Raw genomic sequence first — 24,829 nt, forward strand, 5'->3', positions numbered from 1 at the left:
GGCGGCGGTTGGGTTGGGCCGGGCCGCTGCCGCCTGTTCTCGGCGCGGGTGGGCGCAGGCCGGCGTCTGGGCGGGGCCGCGCGGCTGCCCCCGGGTGCGTGACGCGTGTTGGCGGTAATAAAGTGCGAGGCGCTTCCTAAGGGTGAAAAGGCCGCGTCTGCAGTCCGGCGTGTGTTTGAGGAGAGCTGCGGTTGATGCCCGAGAACAGCAGAAACCGGCCGTCGTCGCTTCAGCTACCACTCGGCCGAGTCCTGGGGCTCCTGCATATTCCCGTGTCGGAGCTTGACCACGAGGGCAAATCAGTTCCGAGGCTGTCACGGTGTGGCATGCCGAGCCGGTCCCCCATGCCCCTAGTCTGACTTTTCTGCATGGGTTGCAGTCAGCCGAGAGAGCGCCGACGGCTTCAGTTAATCTGTAAACGGAGAAATGCGTACTAAAGAAGTAATCGTGTGGCTCCCCTGACACGTGCAGATTCCTGCAGGAATTTGCAAGCATGCGCAGGCATAATCTTGACCCAGGTATGTACGCTTACATGCAACTATAATTTTACGTAGCCAACAATAATGCATAAAATGAAGAATATTAATGTTTCGCTGCCTCTCACGACTCTTGTTCTCATTTGTTCTAATACTTTAGCTTTTTATTTCAGTAAGAAGTGTGGAGCAACACATCAGCCCTCTTTTCATCTCTGTCAGCATCCAGTCTTTGTGGGTGATGATTCAGCCATCAGACTAATCTCAGATGAGATACGTGTTTGCTAGAAAGAGTAAGGTATTACATTTTATGATTGGAAAAGAGTAGTGTTTGTTCATCGTTGTCCTTAAATCATCTGCCAGGGAGCAAGGCCCTCCTCTTGGCCTACGAATCAGGATCAGTGAACTCTAGAACTTTTTTGAGTGGTTTGACACCATTGCTTTATGGGGTGACTTGTCAAACATATGAAACATGACAGCTGTGCACTTGTACCTCAAGTGCACAAACACAATAGATCAAACATTGCAATTCTGCATCTGTCTGCCATGGTTTCTCTGGCTGCTTTTTTTTTCCTCTTGTTCATTCTGAACAAGTTGGACTTTTTGTATCCGTACCAGCCTTGGAAGCTGAATGTTTCTCTCTCATTTTTAACAAAAACTTGTGCTGGTCGTGAATTCCAGTAGTTATTGCGTAATTTACAAGTAAAAGAGATACTTTCTAGCTAGCCTTTGCCATCTTAGGATCTGAAGTAAAGTTAATCTTTCTGATTCATGTCTCACAGTTTTACAGATTATGTTTTGGTTTTCTTTACATCAATGCAACATATAATTTTGAGTTGTTTTAAGCAGAGACTATTAAAAACAGTGTTACCATGGTAAGGTCTTCCACCCAAATGAGTAACCTCACAAAAAAATATCTCACTGCTTAATCATTGTTGACACTTGGAAACAACAAGGTTTTAACTAATAGTTCTGTTGATGATGCATGAATGTCAAAAACTCATTTTGCTTTCCACTTAATTAGCTACATAAAACTAGTAATTAAGGACAATAGAGATGTATGTCTCTAAATTACAGAAGAAAGAGGAAGAAAGCACCACAGTCCTTTTTCAGAAAATAAACTACTATGTTAAAACAGGACAGTAAGTTCTATAAGCAATTTAAATACTAGTTTTGTCTGTGGTGATCTTTCTTCTCTTGTAGCTTCTTCAGTGAAAATAATGTTATTGATGTAGAATGTATCCCAGGTTGCCACAGGGGGTGTAGCTAGCAATTGTTTTATTTAAGGATTTTTTTCCCAAGGCTTTTTTATAGCTTCCCTTTGCTTTTATTTTTCCTACCGTAAGAAGTGTTAAAGAACTGTTTTTTATTAGGCATTTCATTCAGAGAAACAGCCCTGGAATCTCAGCAGCAGAGAGTGATGTAAAAAACTTCAACTTACTTTCTCCTTTTCATGTTATTTTTTCTGTATGTACATACTTGCCCTTCTTGCATAGAATTCTTCTGTAAGGCTGTTTGGTGAAATCAATGAGAAGCTGACCTAAAACCAGTAAAGTTGGAAGGGTGTTTTTTTGCTACACAGGTCATTTAAGAATAAGAGGAAAAATAAGAGTGATGCACACAAGGAAATAACCTGTTCTTTGGACTAGAAAACTGAGGATCTGACAGTTCCTTGGATGCAAAGCAAAGATCCTGACTTTCAAGGAGTCTAAAAAGCTAATCAGTGAGTTTGCCTCAGAAACTCCTAGAACACGTGCTGGAAGTCTTCTTACTTATTGGGAATTCTGCTTGAATAAGGAACATAGCTTTTAAGTAGTATCCACAGCAGATTGCAAGGCTTGAGGGAAGAGTCAGAGTTTGGTGAGACTGGTTAAAATAAGTATGTAAAGATTGAAGCAACAGTCTGCAACCTAGCTGCCATAAAGTTTTGCAGATTTTTTCTTCCATTGTGAAAATTGAGTAGAGCCCATGAAGATCCCATTTGCAGTATAACGTTGCTAATTATGTCTTTTCTCAGTAGGACATAGGTGTATTTGTGTTTTTTCATCATGGCAACTACCTGCCCACTTGATACAGACAACGTTCTGGACCAGGGAGACTTCAGTCCAAGAACTATAAGAGTCATAGAACAAGCAGGTTGTTCTCTACTCATTCAACTGCGCTGCATGCTTGGTGATCGATTCTCATCTGTCAAGTGCCTTGAGAATACTTCGTCTCAGACATACATGTGAATGTTAATATGAAAAAGCAGTAACTCTCCCAAAGTTTAGCACATCATGGTCACATTAGCTAAATAATGTGAAGCATGGTGACGTATAGGACTTCTGCGAGGAAGGCAATGGCTAGTGCTGGATACTGTTCTCCAGTCTGTAAAATTAACAGTACTGCAAGTGAATGTGTAAGCTCTTTGTGTGGGAGGAAGCAGTGCACTTGCCTTGAAAAGTCATTTGACAGAGAATGATGCAAATGCAGCAATTACAAGGGCTCTCTCGGTTGCCACTGCTACTGATGCAAGAAGTTAGCTTTGAACTTCTTTGCTGAAGGAGAAATAAACCACGCTCATTCTGAATAATTGATCACTGTTGTCCAAAAGAAAAAAAAATGGAAAAAAATAGGTTTTTATAAAATGGTATAGTGTTTTTTCCATTTATTGCTTGTGAGACAATGTTCCGAAGAAAAACCGGCTGCTATCCTTTTTACATGATGAATATTCTTTGCGGAACCTTACTAGTACTTCTGGTGCATGTCTCCTTTGAAAGTTACACTGGTGAGTACTAAATTGAACTGAGGAAAGCTCGCTCTCTTTGTGTTTCTGTTTCTTTTGTCTCCAATAGGAAAGGCTGCAACTAGAATATAAACAAAAGTATTTTTTTTCCCTGAAATGAAATGTAGGCAGCTTTGGCTATCCGACGGTCATTCACTTTCTGAGATTCCACTTGTAAGTGATCTAACTTCAACTGTTAAGCAAGAGATTCTTTCAAAGCAACTGAAATACACCTTATATTCCTGATTTCTTAACTGGCATTTTGAATAATTGCTTTTTTTTCTTCTAACTATGAATTCTAAAAGTAGACCTGTGAACGAAAGTGGTATTACTGTTCTTTTCTTAAATGAGGTCATTTTGCCTTGTTTTGGTTTAGAGTGCAGCTCCACAGACAGTTGCATCAGCACAATTGAGAGGTAAACTAGCAAAATGGTAGAAGGAGTTGGGTGAAGAAAAGGGCAGGAACCTCTTCGGCTTTGCTGCTGGAAAAATTGTAATGTGGAACCGTTTGTCATGTTAAACCTCAGTCATGTATTAAATGAATCTAAATATTATTCTTAGTTTCTGCATGTTAATTTCATAGAAGTGATTTGAAAAACAAGGTATGTTATATAAGTAAACTTGATTTTCTGCAGAATACAATTATTTCTTTTTATGTGCTTATGGTGTTTTTAGAAACATAAAGAGCAGTGATATTATGCTCTTTGATTAGAGAAAACCTGAAGACTTCTGACTGGATTTCTAATGATTGTTCTTTTAGTATTAGAAATGCAACCTGCATCTGGAAGACTCTAGAACAGTAACAACGTTGTAGGTGGTGTAGAAAGTTCTGCTGCTGGGAAGGAATGGGATTTTTAATTAAATCAGTGGACTAGACCACTGGGGATCAACTGGGGACAAGATGAAGCAGACAGCTGATAAATATGTAACCTACTGGCTGATCTCACTTGATGGCAGAATTAGGATGATATTGGAGCCAGTCTGTGCAGAATTTGTCCCTTTTAGCAGCATTTACTTTCAATTACTTTGGGCTAAGTGCAGTTTTACTTTCTTGTGAGTCATTACAATTATAGGAATGTAATCTTAGAAGTCCTGATTTGTATTTGTAATCAATAACATCTGTAATATTTATGTTAACATTACAGTTAGTGCTGTGCTTCCTGGTATAACGATGCTTCTCATATATATTTAAGATGACTCTCATTTGTTTAGATACAAAGATACAGCATTTGCAAACATTTAAACACTGCTTGTCCTAAATAGCCAAAAAGGTGGAACTAAATTCCCCAAATAATGAGATTTATTCTCTATTAAAATTGAATTATTTCTTCCATTCACATTTGCCATTTTTTACACTTTAATTTCCAGTGGTGTGCTGTGGTGTCTAGCTCTGCTGTCAGTGACAGACAGCAAAGTGGTTGTGAGTTTACACGGACTCAATAAATAAGGTATCCTTCCCTCCCACTATTTAAAGATTTCCCTCTTTCTGGCAATGCTAAGTTTTCTGTATATAGTCTTTGGAAGTGGCGGGGGGGAGGTTGTTTTTAGATACTTGTCTGGGTCTAAATACCATGTACGAATTTAAAATCAAAGTAGCAATTTGTAGGGAAAATGTTTTTCTCGAACAGGCACCAGCCACACTGCTAGCAGATGTTTCTTTAACCTACTACATCTGACAGCATGGGTAGAGAGCTGATGCATGTAGCTTTGATGACACAAGGTTTGGTAACCATTTGGGTGTGTTCTGAGTGTGATTTTATCATGCAAGGACGTTTGTAGTAGACGGTACTGAAATTACATATTGCATCTTGCTGTAATTACTGGGTAGCATGTTCAGGGAGCAGTCCCTGTAACATAATGTAAACTAATGTTCTTGTATCCATTCAAAAAGCCAGGAGAAAGAGACTACTGTTTCTCATCTTACAAGTACCAAGTGTCCTGGAGGTCACTGGGTGCCTCTGGCCACTCAGCCTGTAAAAATAAGGCCTTTTTAAAAAATACTCCTAAAACCAGATTTGCAGTCTGATACTACCTTCCTGGAAATATATCTTTAAATCTCTTTATAATGTTAAATAAAATTTGCAGGGTGCTTGGGGATTGGGATGTAGGATTCTCTACATATTCACTGCTGCTTTTGGACTGGGGTTTTCCTGAGCTTTCCATGGGTCTGTAAGGAGGATGAGGAGAAACGCATATTTGTTTAGGCTGTCCTGGATTCCTGCTGTCAGAAAACTGGCCACCACTTGTGCAGCGAGATAGCCTGGTCTCATCTATCAGCTTGTATCAGTGCATACCTCTTCCTCTCTCAGACTGAAAACAGGTAGCTGCAGGGAGGGGGGTTGCTGCTGCCATCACAGGTCATCTAGATTTCAGTACTCAGCCCTCAGCATTTTTAGGCTTGAGAAAAAGGCCTCTCACCGTTCTACGCTCTCTCCATCCTCTCCTTATGAACATACAAAATGTGTCAGACCTGGTACCCTGCACTGTAAAGACAGGTTCCCCTGTTGAAAGTGAGGACAGTTTTCTGAGCTGTTTAGGTTTCTAAAGGTCTACGATTGTATTAATGACATGTTGGAGTTGGGAAGAACTGGTCATATTAAAAGAGAAGAGATTATGTGTTCTGGTTTTGCTCTATGCTGTCTTTTATTTTCTTTTCCTCCTGTTTTCCTTGTGTCTTTTCTTTATGCAGTTGTATTTAAAAATATGTCATTTATTGACTGTTGTTTTGGGAATGCTGCCAGGTATGGCTGTAGGTTTGGGGATTTGTCCAAATCCTGTTAAAGTCAATTGAATGTAATGACTCCACTAGCCTTCAATGGAGATAAATTGAATTCTCTGTAGAGTTTGCAAGAGCTGGCCAAGTTATCTCAGCATTTTAATTTCTGTACTTTTTTGTATAATTCTTACAAGACAAAATATTAACATTTTGACATCTGAAATTCCTTCCATTGCTTCTGTTTAGTTAAAAATATGTAAGATGTCAAGCACAGGAAACCATGTTAACAAAAAGTTGCCAGTTAAAAGTCCAGCTATAGCCAATATAAGTCACCTTCTGCACTACATTTTAACAGTCTAATTATGTGATAACATAAAATTTAAAAACAGTTACCCCTCACTACATTTTTTTCAACAACCACAGGTGATGTGTAACACTGTTGTCTCTATGCTTGACAGTGCAAGAAGAGAATGTCCTTACCTATATTACAGATTACATGAATGTTAGGAAATTATACACCATTTGCATTGGTTATTGTGAATTTAATGCATTGTTAAGGTGTAAAGCGAGTTGGTCGATTCCTGTTGTTGTGAATTAAACAGTGATAATGAGACAATTGCTTAGAGTTAACTTACGGTATTAATTATTTTGCTGACTGATAATTAATATATTACTGAAAAGAAAAAAAAAGTTATGCATGCAGAAACATTTATGAGTTTTCCTTGCAGCTTCTGATTTACTAACATTGACCAAAGACAAATAAATAATAGAAATCATTTTCAAATAGGGATCCTACAAGTGATTTCATATTCTTTTTAGAATACTTTGAAGACAAACTATGTTGTCTTTTTACTTGTACCTTTGTGTTTGAGGACTGGTACAATTGTAAATACAATCAATTCTTAAGTAGATAATAGTCAAGTGAAGAGCTTGTATAAGCCTTGATTATTATTATTTTTTAAAAAAATCTAATTGAGAAATGGTAAACTGCAATCACCTTTAAAGAGTACTGTACACACAAAGAAAAAAAAATAGTTTGTTCAAAGTGAAACTGAAGAGTTACTGCCATGGACTTGTTGTTACCTTCTCCCTTTGGTGTATATTTTTGTAGTTAAGAATCAGATCATGAGAAGCCTTGATCCCTGTAACTTCCACAGCAGTGACAGGGGGGATGAAGTACTGTGTTCTTGTCCAGGTTATTTTTTTTATTGTTACAACATGCAGGAATTGTTTGGGACAGGCACTATGCAAAAGTCAGATGAAAAGACTGTTCCTGTTTTAAGAAGATTTATTGAAATATTTATTTTTTTGAAGAAAGATTAATTACACAAGGTGCAAAGCATTACCTGCTCCAGCACCTGGCTTCATGTATTTTTCCCTATGATAACTTGGCATATAAGAGTTTGTTCAGTGCCCAGATAGCCTGTATACATGAGCATCAAATTTACTGAATTCTGAACATCATGGACTTGCTGCATGGTATGTCTGGCACATCCAGCGAGTGAGAGATGTCCAGTCTAACACTCGGTGCATATGTGTGGAGTACAGCGTGTCCAGAACACATCTAACTTGTGTACTGCAGGACATGGCATTGGACTAGAACATCTTGGTTTGCATATGTGCAAGTACTTGTTAGCCCAAACTTTGAATCTGAAAGTTCCCACTTTCAGTGGTGAGATTCTTTTTCAACTGGGGCGTAATTTCCACGTAGAAAAAGAGGACATTGTCAGAGGAACTCCAGATGTGTAATATCCATTATTCAGCAAATCAAATGAACAGGTGCTGAAATGTTGGCTCTTTAAGCAGTCCCAGTAGAATTATTACAGCAAAATGTGTATGTTTACAATAAAATAAATGCGCAATACTGGGGGAAAAAAACCCCAACACATCCAAGATCTTGTAATTAAGTGTATATTACAATCCACTTTTTCTGCATTTTATTCAGTTAGACAGTATATTTGGTGCAATTCACAAAGAGACTTTTCAAACACATTTATAGTGTTTGCATGATACATTTTTATGGTGAAACTCTTCCACCTTAGCATTTTTTCATATATATCACATATACAATTAGGATTATTTTTTTATTTTCCTTATTTTTAATTATCCTTGGGCTTTATATTCAGTATTTTTCTAATATTTGTAGATACTTGAGTAAGTCAATCTGAGTGAGTGTTGCTTATCAGCAAAAATGTATATGGTGTCATTGGAAGTGGAAACCTAAAAATATCCCCCACTTGATCTGAAAGGCAAGATTCAGTTCTGTGTTTTAGCACTGATGTATTTAAATGTACTGTTTCTTCTCTTTTTGTATCTTTCTTACCAGGACTGCTGTCTTAAATCTTAGGTTTGGAAGTTACAGTACAGAGCATGATCTCCTTCATATGGCTAGAATTGCACAGAGGGACAGAAATCGGTTTCTAGGAAATAACATGCAGATCAAGGCTTTAGAGAGGGGAGAAATCACTAGACCTGCTGATATCAATGGAGACTAAGAATTAAACTCTAGGTAAGAATCTATAATAGTGCCAATACAAAATTTGCAAATAATTACAATATTAACAAGTAGCACTGCTAAAAGCAGGGTCTTTGCTAGAAGACATTATTAGCAATAAAAGAAAAATGAATAGTACATTCTGGGGCTCCTAACCTGACAAAATTAAGACATAAAGTATGTTTCCTTTTGAAACAATGTATTACACCACTTTAATATCTACCCCAAAATATGAAATTAAAAAGCTTTAATATTTAAGATATACCAATTTTAAAATCATGTAGTTCTCTGAAAAACATAATTATTACAAGTATTATTGAGTACTGTATTGGAGAACTATGTGAAAAATAATTCCTTGTTTTTGTATTCAGGGTTTTTTTTCATGAATTTCAACAGCATTTAGACATATATAATGTCAGTGTGCACCAGGTTTCATTGTTTCCTTGTGCTGCTAAGTAATTTTCCTTCCTTGTTTACCCAAGGCTTTCACAGATCAACAGAGGATGAGAAAATCACTAAAAATGATAGACAGATTTTTGCAAAATCTTAAAAATTGACAGACAGAAGAAGAAGCTATATCGTCTGAAGAAACTTCTTAACCTTTTCAAGCTAATAAAACTGCCATTAAAAGATCTTAATAAACCATTCTTTCCACACTGTAGTGCATGCTGAAAGAGGCATAGTTAAATGCTGTGCAGCTGCTATGGCATGTGCCAAAGTTTAGGCTGATCTAAGCGAGGCTTAGAAGCTATCTTTAGTGTACAGATGAGTGATACTATCCCAAGCATGCACTCTGTCTTTTACCTGATGTGCTGCTCCTGAAAATCTGATGCCATCATGTAAAACAAAATACCTAGTATCAACAAGCACTGTTTTGTTCTCTACTTGAATTACACTGATTTTAATTAACAGTCTGAATGTTAAAAAAAAAAGCATTGCTTTTTGACCCTTTGCATGTTGAATTGTTGGGATATAATTTGTTTTTAGCACTGCTTGGCACCAGTTTCATGCTTTTCAATTGTATGCCATTACAAAGTACATCTTCTTTCATTTTCTGCTGTTCTGACATCATCAAATTCTAGTCACTACCCTGTTCTACAGTGCTCTTGTTGCTAAGAGCCTTGACTCTCAGAAGGCAAAAAGAAATATGTGCATGTGAAGAAAAGAATCTAATATTATTTCAAGCTTCCTCCTGCTGTTTCTGGTGTGCTCCATCTTGGAGATTAGGGAACCGAGAAGTTATGTTAATCTCAAGAGCTCTCTGGTTTAAGCCTTTGGGAATGGAATGCTTTCTAGACCCTCAGTTTGCTGATCCCAAAGACGCACCCAGGTGCAGCTTTGTTTACTGAAGAGCCAAGGACACACTTAATGAAGCTGCAGTACTGCCTCTGTTATAGTCCTTTGTGCAGACACATGGGAGGAAAGAAAATGCATGGAGGAATGTGAGGTGGACAGTGAAGGAAGCCAGGGGAGGATGACTGTGGGGAGGAAGAAAATAAAGTGACAGAAAAGGAAAAGGTGATAAGAAAATAGAGGATAAAGTGGGAGAGGGGAAAAAGAGAAGACAAAATGACCTGGAAAAGAAAAAAGGAGATGGCGTTCTGCGAGGTCTGTGGATCATATTCAGCACATCTGTCTTAATGCACTTTGATGTTTTGTCATAATGCTGACATGGTACATCGGTGTAGCGGTTTGTAATGCAGCATAACAAACTCAAACTCTGCTGTTTTACAGGTCCTCAATAGCTTCTGGATGGTTATAATCAGGACAATAATACCAATAGAAAGGGTAATGCTGCAGGTGAGGTGTAACTAGATGAAACAGACAGCGTGTGACGAGAGATGAATTGAGAAGACAGGAAAACTGGAAGAAAACTGATGAAGGGAGGCTGATGCAGGAAGAGGTTAGTGACCAGACAGCTTTCCAGAAACATGCCTTTGTTCCATTACTGAGAGTAAATACTACCGGCAGAAATGCTAGTTCAAATGGAGAGGTGACGGGAGCTAGGAAAGCTAAACTAACCGATCTAAGGTGAAAAAGGAGGGGTGTTTAGAGGAAGTAAACTAAAGGAGGGGAAAGTGAAGGTATTGTTTAGTACACTGCTACCTAAAAATGTGACAGGATATGTTACGGTGACCTATGCTGGAAAGGTAAGACTCACATTCTGTAGCACTCTGTCTGAGTAGATACAACACAGTATGCATCAACACACAAAACATATCTGCTGTTTGGAAAATGAAGATAACACATTTCCTTCAGGAAAGCATACAGCTCAGCAACTGTTAACTGGGTACATGCAGGGTGTTTAGAAAAAAGCAAAGCACACAGATTCACTCTGTTTTTTCTATGCAAATTTTTTGGGGAGAGGGAGGATTTTTTAGAAATGGAATTTTTTTTTCCTTTTCCATTCACTATTTTCCTGCTATTTTTCAGCTTTTTTGGCTAAAACCAAATTCAGATCCTTTCTTTTCAGTCTCTTTTCAGTCTTGGGCTTTCTGAATTAAATGCTGCAATATTAGCTGCCTACAGTTACTGTGATTGGACTCCATGGGTGGCCTGAGCAATTTTCAGACAATGGAGCCGGTTCTTTTCTCACTCACACCAGTGTAACTCGTTGGCTTCAGTGGAGTTACTCTTGATTCACAGTGTAGTGAAAGGAGAATTGTGCTTGCTCTTTCATATGTTCTTTCATCTCCATGGTATTTTTGCTTACATGTATAATTGATTTTCTGGGAATATCTCCTGCTGCTGACAGGTAGACCTACGAACTTCCTAAGATACAAATAAATTTAAGCATTTTTTAGGTCACTGAGTTCAATCCACTGCTGCTACAACACCATGTTATATAATTTCTTTCATAAACTGATCAGGCTTTAAACATTCATTAAGACTCTATTCCAACTACAGTTGTTAGAGAGAAAGGTTAGTCACGTCCTGGGTAAGTTCAAAAGCACAACTGAAATAGTTTTCAAATGTTCTAAAAGTATTTTCCTTTCTCACATATGCCTCACTTTTCAGTACAGCAACCATGATAAAGGCTTCGTTCTTGGCAAAAGTAGGCTCAGCTCTGAGAAAGCAGGATTCTGAAATTACATGCGTACTTAGGAAAGGGTACTGTGTAGTTTTCTGTTCATGGTCACATACCTCTCACAGATTTTAGTGGGAGTTACGAGCAGTCATCTGACAACAAATTTTTACCATACCTGAAGTGCCACCCTGAAAGTAATTACAGGAGAAGCTTATGGAACAGGTGTACACAACTTGGCTGAGGATGGATTACTGCAGACTGCAACTTACTTACATTGGTCTACCTTCTTGTTACCACCCTGTCTTAGCAGACCCTGTGCATTTCAGCAGAGTTTGTTCCTCATTTATGGAATTCCTGGGCCTAATTGGCATGAAGCTGAAAATGATCAATATAACCAAGAAGTTTAATTGTAATTAAGGCATAGAGGAAAAGCAGAGTCCAATTTTTCCCTTACATAGTGTCAATAAGATGATTCAGCTGAAGGCAACAGAATTATGCTGTTATCTGTGAATGCTACTGTGATACCTCCATGTCCTCCTTACCTTCCCTGTGGTCGTTCAGCATATGTGCCCTCTATTGACATGGAATAGAATTTTATTTTTCACCCTGTGTTCCTCAATATCTGTTCTACAGCTCTCCTTAGCAAGTCCATTGCCTGTACTTCCCTGCTGAAGCTTGGCTTCAGAAGTTGCATTTGTTACTGGGGTGGTTCTTGACAGTTACCATTTAGCGGTGGCGACTTTGGTTTGCAGCTGCTGGAAAATGGAGGCTGCACATTACAAGAGAGTGAGGAAGAGATGTATTAGTTGTGAAAGCCAAACTGTGATCGCTGTATAGCAAGCAGTGGGCTGTGATGCTACTCTGGTGACTGTTTATCCCACCCATTGGCTACTGTATTTCTGATGCAGAAATAGGTGCACAAGTTGCATCATGCAAATACAGTAATCCTCATACTTTTAGGACTAACTAGAAGTGCTCAAAGTAATTGTGTGGTAAGTTCATGCAACACTTCATAGGAGTGGTAGAGTACTCTCGGTTTTGTTGGAATTGCTTTGCACGTGCAATAACAGGCCTTGTGTGTTTGCTCTGAGGATCTCTTTGGGATTGCTGGACATGGGACATCCCAGGTGAGGCTGCTGCACATACGCATTAACATCCAACCTGCTGAGATTATTAGATACCAACAATCCCAGATGTACTGGCAGTTCTCAGAATCTTCCTGGAGAACATTTCTGGTTGGAAAAGAGGACAGACAACCAATCTATTGTCCAGGCAACCTGGACTTATGGTAGCCATATCTAACCATGTCTACAGGCCTCCCTTCTACTGCAATGCCTTCATACCCCCATAGCCAGTTCTCTTTTATCTGCAAATTCTCTTTATCAAAAATGTGAGAGATATCCTGCTGTATGCTCACATGGAGAGCAGCTGCCAGCCAGGAATCCTCAGTGCATCACCATTCTTGGCTTTACAGTCAGCAGTGTTCAACCCAGTACGTGTTGTTGGGCTGTTGAAAGATGGCATTATGGCCTCTGGTCACGATCTGCTGCGTACACGGCAATGTGCTGATCATGGGCCAAGGAGAGAGCAGTGAGGCAGGTCAAACTCGTTTCTTTCACCCACGCTGCACACTGGGCCGAAAGAATTGTTTGGTAGGCTGCGTGAGACACAGGCCTGATAGGGAGGTTTGGGAGAGTCTGGTTTGTCTTCTCTGACATGCTTCCTAACCTGTAAGTGCATAATGGTGATGGGTTATTTTGAGGCTTGGAGCTCTGATAGGTGGTCCCTGTCAGAGTTATCTGTTCACTTTAAGGCATTACCACTCTCAGCTATCTGCTTTACCCTGCTGCTAGGTATTACCACAGTCTTATGGTGGAGACTCCAGGTCACAGGCTGGCGTATTAAAAAGCTGCCTACTTTCATTTTTGTGCTCTGCTAGAATGATTGTGATCTCAGGCAGCTGGGAGAAATAACGTCATAAAACATGGCAGCTAAATCTGCCGGAGCTTGTTGTTTGAGGCTTTGGTTCTTAACCATGAGTGGGAAGAGTCCTTGCCTGCACCTGCAGGCCTGAGGACAACCATTCCTGCCTTCACTGCCACTGCAGATCCTCTGTCACTGCAGAGGTCCACTGTTTGTCCATAGCTGTTACAACTTAAGAGGGCAAGCAGTATGTATAAAGAAACTTCAAAGTCAGTGATATTGGATTAAGCAAAAAGTGAGGACTGTTCTTTGGAAGGTGAATTACTGAAGAAAAAATTCTCTTAAAATTTTTATAGTTTATGTCATCTTGAAAGTGGTTTATGATCCAACTATTCAGTTCTTCGGTTTTAGTGGCTGTTCTGTTTCACTAAAACCTATAGACATAGTAGAAAATAGGTTGAAATCTTCCTTTATATGAGGAATAAAATGATACGACATCAGAGTAAAAGATGAGGGGTTTTATCCCAATTTCACTAAGAAATTGTTTTGATATGATATTGCTGCCTTTATTTGTCCGTCTGTTTCTGGAATAGAAGAAGATTGGAAGCAGGAATGGGATCTCCTCCTTCACTCGGCTAAGAATGTCTTGTGGAGTTTTGTTAGTAAAAATCAGTTTAAAAGCTGGTCAACCACAAGTCCATAGGAAATCAAATTTCGGTAGTTCGATGTCTACACAAACACTTATCTGGCCATTCATTTATGTTCAGCAATGGATTAAGCCAAGATGGTTTGAAACAGTTATAGATGCTGGTGGGCCCTGCCTACCTCCTACAGGTTACCATTTCTACAGCAGGAATGGCTCCGTGCCTCATTAATCAGTACCTGAGTTCCTGGATCTTGCAGACGGGCATATTAAGGTAAGCCAACATGAGTTTCTGTTCAGGCTTAAGCCATAGCATTCCTGCTGTGAGAGACATCTTGAAAGAGAAAATAGAGTACATAGTTGGGGTAGATTTCTTTGTCAGCCGCAGCTTAATCTAGTGTGAGATATATATGAATACCTTCAACATTTTGTTGTTCGAGAGAGGAGAAATTTTAAATTATTGATCTGAAAGATCAGGAATCCTTAATGGAAATGGAAAGTTGAGGTAGTTTAGGTTGTATATGATAGTAGAAGCATGCCAAGAGGAAGAGAGTCCTGACCATTATGCTTTCTAGTTGGTAAAAATCTTAAGTCCATTCATCATCATAATATGTAGTTTTGTCAACATAATTTTGCTTCTCTTTGATTCTTCAATACCATACAACGGTTCAAAAATGTAAAACGAAAAATAATTTGACAAAAATCGCAGCACTTAATTTAAAAAATAGCTATCATCAGCACTACCTGTTCTCCGTACGACGGGTGTGTTACCGATGACCCTGTGCCGTACTGTGCTATCAAGGAGCGCCTGAACGGATTCCTGGGGCACAAACAGTCACATCAGCATTTTTCCCGTGATGTGTTTTAGACAATGGGGCTCTATAAATGAAGGGCGCAGTGGCTGAAATGTCGTTGGAAGGTGAGATGCTCTGCCTAACAGGAATTTTTCCTCCCCCAACACGTAAGCCCTCCTCAGCCATGTGCATTTAGCGGAGTCCGGGGACCTGTGCGTCCATCGTGGCGTACGGGCACCGGCTCTGGCAGCGAGCAGAGGCGGCGGGCAGGCTCCCAGGCTCGCCATGGCAGCTGCGGCACCGGGGTGGCCGGCGGGACGCCGCCCGGCCGCGGAGTCCCTCCCCGCCGTGCCGCCCTGCCCGCACGGGCGCTCGCCCCTGCGCGCTGTTACGGCGGCTTGAAGGACGGTCCCGGGGGATTGATTTAGTTTCGTGAACGCCACGTTTGCCCAGTCCGCGCCTCGGGTGCCGCGCCGGCTGCGGCTGCCAGCCCGGCGCTTCGGAGCCCCGTGCCTGCGGGCGCGGCGCCGGACGGGGAGGCGCGCCCCCCGCCCAGCCGCCGAGGCCCGCGGGGGTGAGGGGCAGGGGGAGCTGCTGTGGAGAGGGGGGCGGCGGCCGCCAGCGCGGGGCAGGCGGGAGGGGCCGGGGGAAGCCGCCTTCCCCTCAGAGGCGGCGAGCGGAGCCCGGCGGCAGGTGGCGGCCGCGGCTCGGCCCCTTTAAGGCTACGCCTGCCGTAACCCGATCGTCGCCGCCGCCGCCGGAGCCCCCCGCCGCCACCGGCGGAGCATCCTGCGCCTGGGAAGGGCTGTCCCGTCCCCGCCGCCGCGGGGAGGCATGGCGGAGGCGGCGGCGCGGCCCCGGTAGCCCCGCTCCCAGGTGCGGCGGGCGCGGGGGGGGGGGGGAGGAAGGGGGGCCGCGGGTCCGGCGGGGCGCTGAGGGGCCGGGGCTGGCGGGGCGGGGGCGGTGCTGCTCCTTCCTCCTGCCCCCGCGGGGCTGCGCGGAGCGGCCCCCTCCCTCCCTCCGTCCGCGACGGGCCGCCCCCCCGCGGCGCGGCGCCGCCCCCCCCCGGGGGCCGCGGGCCGCAGCCGGCGGCGCTGGCCGCTCTGACAGCGCAAAGTGCAGCGGCTGCCCCCGTCCTCCCGCCGCCCCGACAGCGGTAGCGGGTGGCCGCGGCCGGAGCCAGCGCGGCGGGTGTGTGCGGCGGCTGCCTGCCTGCCTGCCTGCCGGCCGGGGCTTACCGCCGCGGGCGGGCACGGTGTGAAGGGCGGGCGCCTCGGCTGACGGGGAAGGCTAGGTAATGCCCGGCTCGGGGGGAGCGCCCGGCGGCTTCTGGTTAGCGCTGCGCGGGAGTCTGCCTGTTAGGGTCCCTCCGCGGCCCTGCGGCTCGGTACCTCCTCCGAGTTTGGGGGGGGGGGGGGTGTTCACCTCCTTGTTGCTTTGCGACTGCAAACTTCTTGCAGGGTTTGAGGAAACTGATGTAGGTAAATGATACCGCAGCGCACAGCTCACCCTGTTTACCCTGCCCTTATAAAAAGGGTGCCTGATCTGCTAGTTGCTTTGGTGTTTTAAAAGCAGAAAGCGAAGTGGAGTTTGGGCTGTGAACAGCCGTGCGTAGAAAAGGGAATGGCTTATGATGCGAGTAGCTTGAATTTTGTTGCGTTTCTCCTTAATGCTGCTTACTGAGCTAGGTAAGATACCAAACGCAGTACGTCTAATCTAATTGGAGCAATAGACACTACCGTTCAGAACCAGCAACACAGCAAAACTCAAGCACTGCAGATGTTTTATTACTAGGCTTATTATAAAACATGCAAACAGTCAGTAGTCCCACGTTGCTCTCTGCAAATTAGCGTGGCAAGTTTTACAACGATTGGATTTGGCTTTCAGTTTTAAACAGATGAGATGGTAGGGCTGAATGGGATGTCCTGGTATCACTAGCAGCTTTAGGGTATAATCTTGTTTGCAAATTGATCCAACTCATCCTTGAAGAAAGTAAGGGCTGTGGGCCTTACACCTTCCTCTACACTTCCTTCTTATGTCTTGTGGCTATATGGTTGCATTTCTTACTTTTATGGTGTGAAAAATTGAAGTGGAAACAGTGAAATGAGGAGAACATAGATGCTAAATGCCATTGATGGTACAACACTTGGTAACTCTTCTGTTCCTTTATCTTCCTTCAGTTAAGTACTGACTCGTTTCTCTTAAAAGTTCATGATGGTTTCATATTGGGGTGAATGAATGTTGAGTCTTAATATTGTTGGGGTTTTCTTCTTCTATATTTCAAGCAGAAACAGAATTGCAGGAAAACCACAGCATGTTAATGGCAGATGAAAAGAGCTTATTTTCAGCTCTTACTGAGTATGATTGAAAAGCTGTGTTATTAGCTTTTTCAAAATTGCTGGGGTCAATAGAGCAATTTGATACTGCGCTAGACATGTGTAAGTAATAGCTTGCTGCAAATTGTTAGTTTCAAGTGCTTGCTGATATTTGTTTACTTAAAGACTACACTGAAAAGCTGCAAGAGTCAAGTTCTGATCACTTGTAATTACTGTCAAACTGAATGGTTAAGACAGTAATTTTGGGTAAGCCAGGAAAAGACCACTGCTAAAAAACTAATGGTGAAAACCCTACCTGGATATAGTACTTTTTTTCCTGGATTACAAAGTAGTTACACTAAACCTCCCTCCCCACCCAGCTCTTCTACTAGCTCAGAAACTATCAGCTGACTGAATGGTAATCAATGACTATGCAGTTTGGGCGATAAAGTGTCTGCTCATATATAATCCATGAAGTTCTGTATCTTGATCAGACTTTGCTGGACAGCTATAAAAAGATACTGGGGCAGAAAAACACAGTATAGTTTAAGCCACCTTTGGTTTTGGCCATTGTCCTCAGGGCAAAGAAATCGTATATAATTGGAAGCTTACTAAGTTTCTTTTAAGTGATAAGCTTTGGTTCAACAACATGCATAAATTTTCTTTTAAATAAAAAGAAAATCTGGTAAACAACAGTTAATTTTCATGTTAAACAGGATATAGCTGAAAACAACTTAGAGATATGAGGAAATGTTTATAGCTGAACTATTCTTCCATCTCACATGAAACACTGTGTTTACACCTGGTCCTTGAATTGAATTAAAATACAGCACTTTTAAAATTTGCCTAAGTAAAACATGAAATTATTCCTGGATTTGGTAGTTAATGTACTTAAACAGCATCTTGATAAGCATATATGAAATCACCTTCTGAAATCAGTCTTGCAAAACTCTTACAAGTATCCGTGAGACCAAACACAGAGGCTGGGTGACTAGTTTCTTCTCTGCTACCATCATACCTTTCTCCTTTGTGGGCATCATGGTTCTCTACTTGCTGCTAAAACTTCTGACAGATACAGGTACATAATACTTCTGAAAGTCAGATCATGCACTTTCCACACAAGTACTTTTTCTTAAAATGAGTTCCCTGTACAGGCTTCTTAGAAGAAGGATTAGCTCTTCTAATGCATTTATTGCAAGGGATGGTTGGGATGTTTTTTGTTTAATTCCATAATCTCCTGTACTAAAATGAACACCTGTCACACACTGAAATGTCACTTATAAAATCTTCTGGTACTAAGGAAACAAAATAAAACACGGCTTTCTCTTGTCCAGGAGGTTATGTCGGTGTCTTTGACAGTCAGAGGTACTAGTATAGTCATTGCAGATGGATAAAGTTGGTAGCATCATAAGACTTGCTATATTTTAGTCAAAAGAATGAAGTAGGTGTGACTGACGTTCAGTGGTTTTACCATTTTTCTGAAGAGAATTGTCTTCAACATGCATTTTGGCTTCCTTCACTTTAGGAATTAAACCAACTGATTTTTTTTCCTTACGTGGTCGAAGAGAGGACTTGCTTACTACAAATGAGATGATGTAATAACAAAGTTTTGGCCCCAGGAGTAGAATCTGGAATGGACACTGTACAGTGCTTATCAGCGAGTTTAAACTGGAAGATATAAAATTGAGTTGATTGTTTTATTCCTTCAAATGGAAAAGTTTTAGAAAATCAAGCTTAATGCCCATTGTCTCTAGTACTTTAAACTGTCTAAAAAGTGCATAAAATTTGATTTGTATTTTGTATCTTCTTGGTCAGTGGAGGCAAATGGAGAAGTATGTGGAGAACAGTGTAAAAAGTACTTGAGAACACTGAATATTCAGGATAGTATTTGGAATTGGAAGTTTTAATAGACTAACGTTAAAAAGTATGCAAGACTAGTATGCTGCTGAACTAGAACAGGTCATCACATAAACAACTGGAACGAACCAGAGTTTGTTGCAATGCACTGTAGCATGTGTACATTAAAATTTTAGTTTGGATTAAAAACACCCTTAGGAACTGAATCTTCTGATCACCCCCACTTACTCCGCTTTGGTTTGTGTTGCATAGCTGTCCCAGAGCAGGCAGCTGGTTTCCTTTTGGGTTAAACTGAGCAGGAAGATAGGCCCAAAGAGCACATCAAATATGATCTAACAGCTGCGGAGTCCCTAGGACGGGCTTAAAGCTGGTCTGAAGTAAACACTTGAAATCCATATGAAATGGATGCCGATTTCACTCAGCAAATCTGCTGTTATTTGTCCTGCATTCTACATCTATAGCTGTAGCTTTTCCTGTGGGTACTAGTCGGAGGAAGTTTTCAGATAATTCACTTTCTCTTTTTACTCTTCAATTCTGGGCAAGAAAAAAAGAAAAGAAAGAGGAGGAGGGAAAAAAGTTTGAGATCATTGAACCTTCTGCTTAGAAATCTTTGAAGACAGAAGTTGTTGGTTTTTTTCCTGATCTGTAATACACCTTTTGTTAAAGTTCTAAGTTTAAATGCAAACTGTGTTTCAATATACTCACCATTTACACCACCAAGTGAGAATATTGTACCTAGTTTTTTAAAATGTTATTATTTTAACTGGTGGACTCTTCTTTTTTTTTTTTTTTTTTTTCCCCTGAAGTTCAAGTTTCTTTCCATCTGCAATGCAGATACAATTTCAAAAATCTAAGGCATGTTCCCTCATTCTATACTGCATGTGAAATGAAGGTGGACATAAGTGTATTGTATAATTGTATCATTTTTTGCTGACCATTAGGCTGGTGCAGTAACATCAAATTATGCTAGCCTCTAAGTCTTCATTTTATTTTTATATAATTTCTTCAGTAAAACTAAAATAAGTGACAGCAGTTATTTAAATGGCTATTAAAATAATTATTTAAATATTTTAAATGAAACTATTTGGCTTTTTTTCCTTTTTCTGTTCAACTTAATACAAATTGACTTTTTATGAGTTTGTAACCTTTGCCTGTCTTGGAATATAAAACACTTCATGACGCCATCAAACCAGAGATGTATGTCAGAAGTTTGTGGCTTCTGGGAAAATATCATTCTGTCTTGCAAAATTGGCGACTCAGGAGAAATGACCGAAGCATTTAGAGACTGACATTTATGTTTGGAATTGTTTAGCTATTTATTTAGACCTCATGAAATAGCTAACATCTGAAAAGTGCATTAGCTCTGATGATAGGAAGCTTTTCAGTGTGCTCTGAAATTGTGCAAAGTTTAGAGTTTCACGTGAAGATGGAAAAGCTCAAATAGGATAGCCTACGCGCTATCACAGAGAAGCCCTCAACTGTGAATAAAGTGCAAATTGAGAACTGCTGTCTCTGTAAAGTATCCAAACATGAAGCTGTGTTGAGGCTATTACTTCCTGAGTCTGACCTGAAAATCTCTCTACTGTGTTTATCTGATTTCATTGTTGCTTTTTCAAATCCCGTTGGCAGCAGTCAATCTGGTAAGAATGAGATGAGTTTTAACTTTGGAGCTTCTTGGGACAGGAGTGGAGGCTTCTGAACAGGCGATTGCACTGGTCGGTGGTCCTCCCTGCCCTTTCTGTGTAGATAAAATACATGCAACTTTTGGCAACGAGAATGTATAGTATGCAAATATTTAAAAAAAACCCCACCCCCAAACCAAAATGCAACTTTTACATATAAAAGTTTGGGGATACTTTTATACTATTAAGGCTTAAGTAGAAATGTTGAACAGGATGAAACTTTTAGTGAATAATATTTCTGTTGTTAAGTTAGCTGTCAAAACCCACTTTCTGTGGCTGCTTAAAATAGTCAAATGGAGAATAGACTGAAATTACCTTCTGCTTCTCTTCACAGGCTGAAGAACAATGGCTTCCTTCAGCAACCTGACTATTGGCATTGCTCTTGCCAGTTTTACTGTATTTCAGCTGCTGTTCCATGTTTTAAGTTCTTGGGTGTCAACACGAATAACACCTGGTTTTAACAATCTCAGCCAAAAAAGGAAGATCGAATGGAATTCAAGGTAGAGTGTTCAAAACAAACTACAGCTAATGACCTACCTGAAATTGTCAACATCTGAGCCACCTATGTATGTATATATAAAACTGCAGAAAATGTTATTAGTTAAACATCTGTAAAGATTAGAGGGACATTTCTAGGCACTTGACAAATTCTGAATGTAAAATGCTGAAGCCCCTTCTTGAACACACATCGTTACAAACACTTGTACATTAAATGCTTTGTTAGACAGTGATGACCAAGTGAAAGTCAGTAAAAAAAACAGTGACTGGTGAGAGGTAATAAGCTGAGTGGATTAGTTTTAAATGGCTTCTCTGTGACACTTCTAGTAAAGAGAAGAGGTACAAAATTCCCTTCCTGCAAACATACATGAAAATTGAAACTATTGCAATTTATTCCATGATCTAAATGCTAGTGTATGGTCATGCTTTTGGGTGCAAAGCAAATTGTTCTCTGTTCTGGTGCAACTACACTGCAACCTGTTTTATATAAGTTATGGTTCTCCAAGAAATTAGGCAAATCTTTGGTGTAGTATTGGAGTAAGGCGGCGTTAGACAGGTACATCTGTGTGTTGGTGGGGAAGGAGACTGCAAGAAGATGGGGAAGTCCTGACAGACACAGGGTACACATTCAGGAAATAGTTGTGGAAACTCAAGCTAAAAACCTTCCTCACTCCATTTGTGTTTCTGGAGTACTGTCACTGGGAATGGATCCACCTGCATTACACTTGTCTTCTCAGACAGAGCGCTATTGGAAACTTGTTCAACCCTGTGAATCTTTCCTGGGTACTTTCCTCTCTTTTAAGTCATAAAGGAAGTACAGGGTAGTAATTGTAAATGGGATTATCACTGATGTTTTATTTGAAATGTACTACTCTGAAAGGGTATATACAGTACACAAGCTTCTCCGGTTGAAGTGAATTGATACAGTATAACTTTATGCTTGAGTAGGCTATTACAACTTCAAAATATTTTTCAGGTGTTTCTCAAATTTGAAGCTCAAAAATGTTACTGTATGGTTGTCACTGCACTCAAAATGTATTAGTGGTATCACTGTTCCTCCTCAGTGCTGTTTAAAGGCAATATAAAAAATCAGGTGGATACTTTTAAAGTTGTTTCCATTGTTCTAGGCAGCATTAGCGACTCAAATAGTCTTGCCCTTCCATTTAGCAAATGTTCACCTGCAGTGTTCTTAAAGGCACCATCTTAATTTCTGTTTGATCTTTGAATAATTACCTATCTGCCAGAACAACTTTGTAGGCTGCCAGTTCATGATATCAGTGCACCTTAGGTTTATCTCTATTTTACAGTTGACAATAGAGGCAGACAGGGAAACTAAACTAAACTGTTATTATGCTGGAGCTAAACTTTTGTCTCTAAGCCATGTCAAGTGACCCTTGAACTGCATAATAGGCTTTCTGAGAACTTAGGCCATGCCTGGTAGCACTATGCTAAATTGTAGTGCTTTGCATAACAATTTATGAATTGTTTCACACATCACAAGTGTGCTGGAAATAAGCTACTCTGTAATCTCTGGGCTACTTTGTAGTAAGGTGTTTAACTACTCAAGTTGATACAGCACCCCAGGCTGTGTCCTTTTTTACTTCTTTCTACATTTTTTCTTGGGGTTGTTAGCAGGATGTAGATGTTAGCACACAGATGAGTTGTGGTCCAGTGCTAGATCCAGTTCTAGAGTTAGAAGGCATGAAACACAGGGCATGAAGTGAAAGCAAGGCTAACTGTGCTTGCATTTCTACAAAAGGTTGACTGTTAACACTGCTGATCAAACACAATGTTTTGTCAAGCTGCCTCATCACTCCGGTGTTTCACCAAAATGAAGAGACACACCAAGGAGTATCTTATATGTTCAGAGAATGTAGATGGACCTACATGTACTCTGCAGACAGCTGTGCAGGTGGAGAAGGTTACTGTCTCCCAGTAAAATGAGTTGGGTTGACTTAAATGATTTAAAAGTAGATGGTTGTTATTTTGTCCTGTATTAAACTGGTGTAGGCAGTGCTCACACAAATGGTTCTGTTGGCAGTCCTGAAGGAAACTGGCACAGAGGATGGTTGTGCATTTTTATCAGCTCAGCTGGGTCTGGAAGAGGGCATCTGCCTGAAATGAGCTGTAGCATTGAAAATACATTGTTACAGTTCAGAGGGTTTTGTAATCAAGCATTTTTGCTGCAACTCTGGACTGTGTTTTCCATACTGTCAATTTGTTCATGCTGACCTTCCAAGAAGTAAGAACCAAAAACCTAATTGCTTCTGGAATCTTAAGTATGCAGACTCCCAAACTGACTTAAAAAATATACTTTGACACAGATGTAGCATAACTCTTTAATTAGTTGTGCATAAATTCCTGTCATCTCTTCTATAATATGTTTGTACTGCTATTAAGCAGTTGCAAAAAAATATATATATATATTTTCAATAATAAAGGAACTAGTATGCAACTTATCCGTGCAACTTTTTTCTTTGCAGTTTAATGAGGAGTTAAAGGATGCAAGCTTTGACAGTAATTTCAAGCAAATGTACGGAGCTTGACAGCTTGACCCAGATTCCATATTAAAATGGAGTGTTGCACTATTTCCCTTCTTCTGTCCCCTCTTCTATGGAGAAACTTCAAAGTCCAGAGTCAAGGAGAAAATCTGCCTTTTTTTTTTTTTTTTTTTCCCCCCTCCCCCTTCAAGTGCTGTGCTTGTGCATAGCTTGTATTCTAAACATTAAGGTTTGGATAAACAGCCACTCCTGAGACAAACTGCAACTGTAAACTAATGAGCTATATTCTAGGACAAATTTTACTTCTTCCAGCATTATCTTCTCCTAAAGTTCAAAAATTCCAGGTATTTCTCAAACACTAATATTATATGCCATCCTTTGTTTTAAAAAGGAAGCAAAGTTCCTAGCTCTCTGTTAATTTTGTGTTGCAAGAGTAGACATCTTAACTAAACTATTAATTATCATTAACATTCTGATAACTAAATTTTCTTTTTTTTGTTAAAAAAAAAGAAAAAAAAAAAAAAGCAGCCTGTGCTATAATGGTTAGTAAATGTTGTCATCCAGCTTGTGACATTTGACTATTCACATTATATTAACCTCCATTCATTTTTTGGAATGCTGTTGAAAAAGCTGCTGAAAATAGCATGATGATACTCTTTAAACAAATCGTAAATATAGACTTATTTTATGAAAAGTTACAGAATCTTCTAATGCCAATAGATGATAATATAACTTCTGGGAACAGACTAGGGATTATAACCTGCACTTTCTTTGCAAAGTCTTCCACAGGAAGTAAGGTGTTTTCTTCAACTCTTACATGGTAGAGTTTAGACTCCTGGGAGTGACTTATGCACACTTAAAATATTAATAACTTCCAAATGCATGTATTCAATATGTACAAAGACAAGACTAATAACTAACAGCATATATACATTTGTGTGCATATTGTTAATGCTGTGAATATGCTGCAGAGGTGTTTCTGATCACACAGCGTTGAACTTACGAGTTCTCCTCTTTCAAATAGTATCCATGATTTAGTAGAGCTATTTTGGAGCATAACTTTTTTTTCTTCCTAGCCACACTTGAAAAGAAGGAAAGCAGACACTAGCTACACAGTATTAGGTGCAGTTTATAGTAGTGT

General features: G+C 40.4%; 1 protein-coding gene across 14 annotated transcripts in view; it reads left to right on the plus strand.

Moving 5' to 3' along the window:
- The first annotated feature begins 19 nt into the window (after nucleotides 1–19).
- TLCD4 (TLC domain containing 4) overlaps nucleotides 20–24,829 on the plus strand; it is a 40,592-nt gene continuing 15,782 nt past the window's right edge. Inside the window, exons 1-4 of one of the 14 annotated variants that reach the window (XR_011325788.1) lie at nucleotides 20–518; nucleotides 637–771; nucleotides 2,491–2,609; nucleotides 3,308–6,571. Coding sequence is in view for 4 of the 14 variants with exons in the window: in XM_069789311.1 (XP_069645412.1) it covers nucleotides 21,035–21,189 (155 nt within the window). In the remaining 10 variants the exon portion in view is untranslated. Of the gene's footprint in view, nucleotides 519–636; nucleotides 772–2,490; nucleotides 6,572–8,825; nucleotides 10,056–10,181; nucleotides 10,351–15,516; nucleotides 15,712–15,906; nucleotides 16,130–21,023; nucleotides 21,190–24,829 lie in introns of those variants that run through there. The other 13 variants (XR_011325781.1, XR_011325783.1, XR_011325790.1 and 10 more) reach the window with 13 other exon arrangements.

Source organism: Haliaeetus albicilla, chromosome 8, assembly GCF_947461875.1.
Source record: "Haliaeetus albicilla chromosome 8, bHalAlb1.1, whole genome shotgun sequence".
NCBI lineage: Eukaryota > Metazoa > Chordata > Aves > Accipitriformes > Accipitridae > Haliaeetus > Haliaeetus albicilla.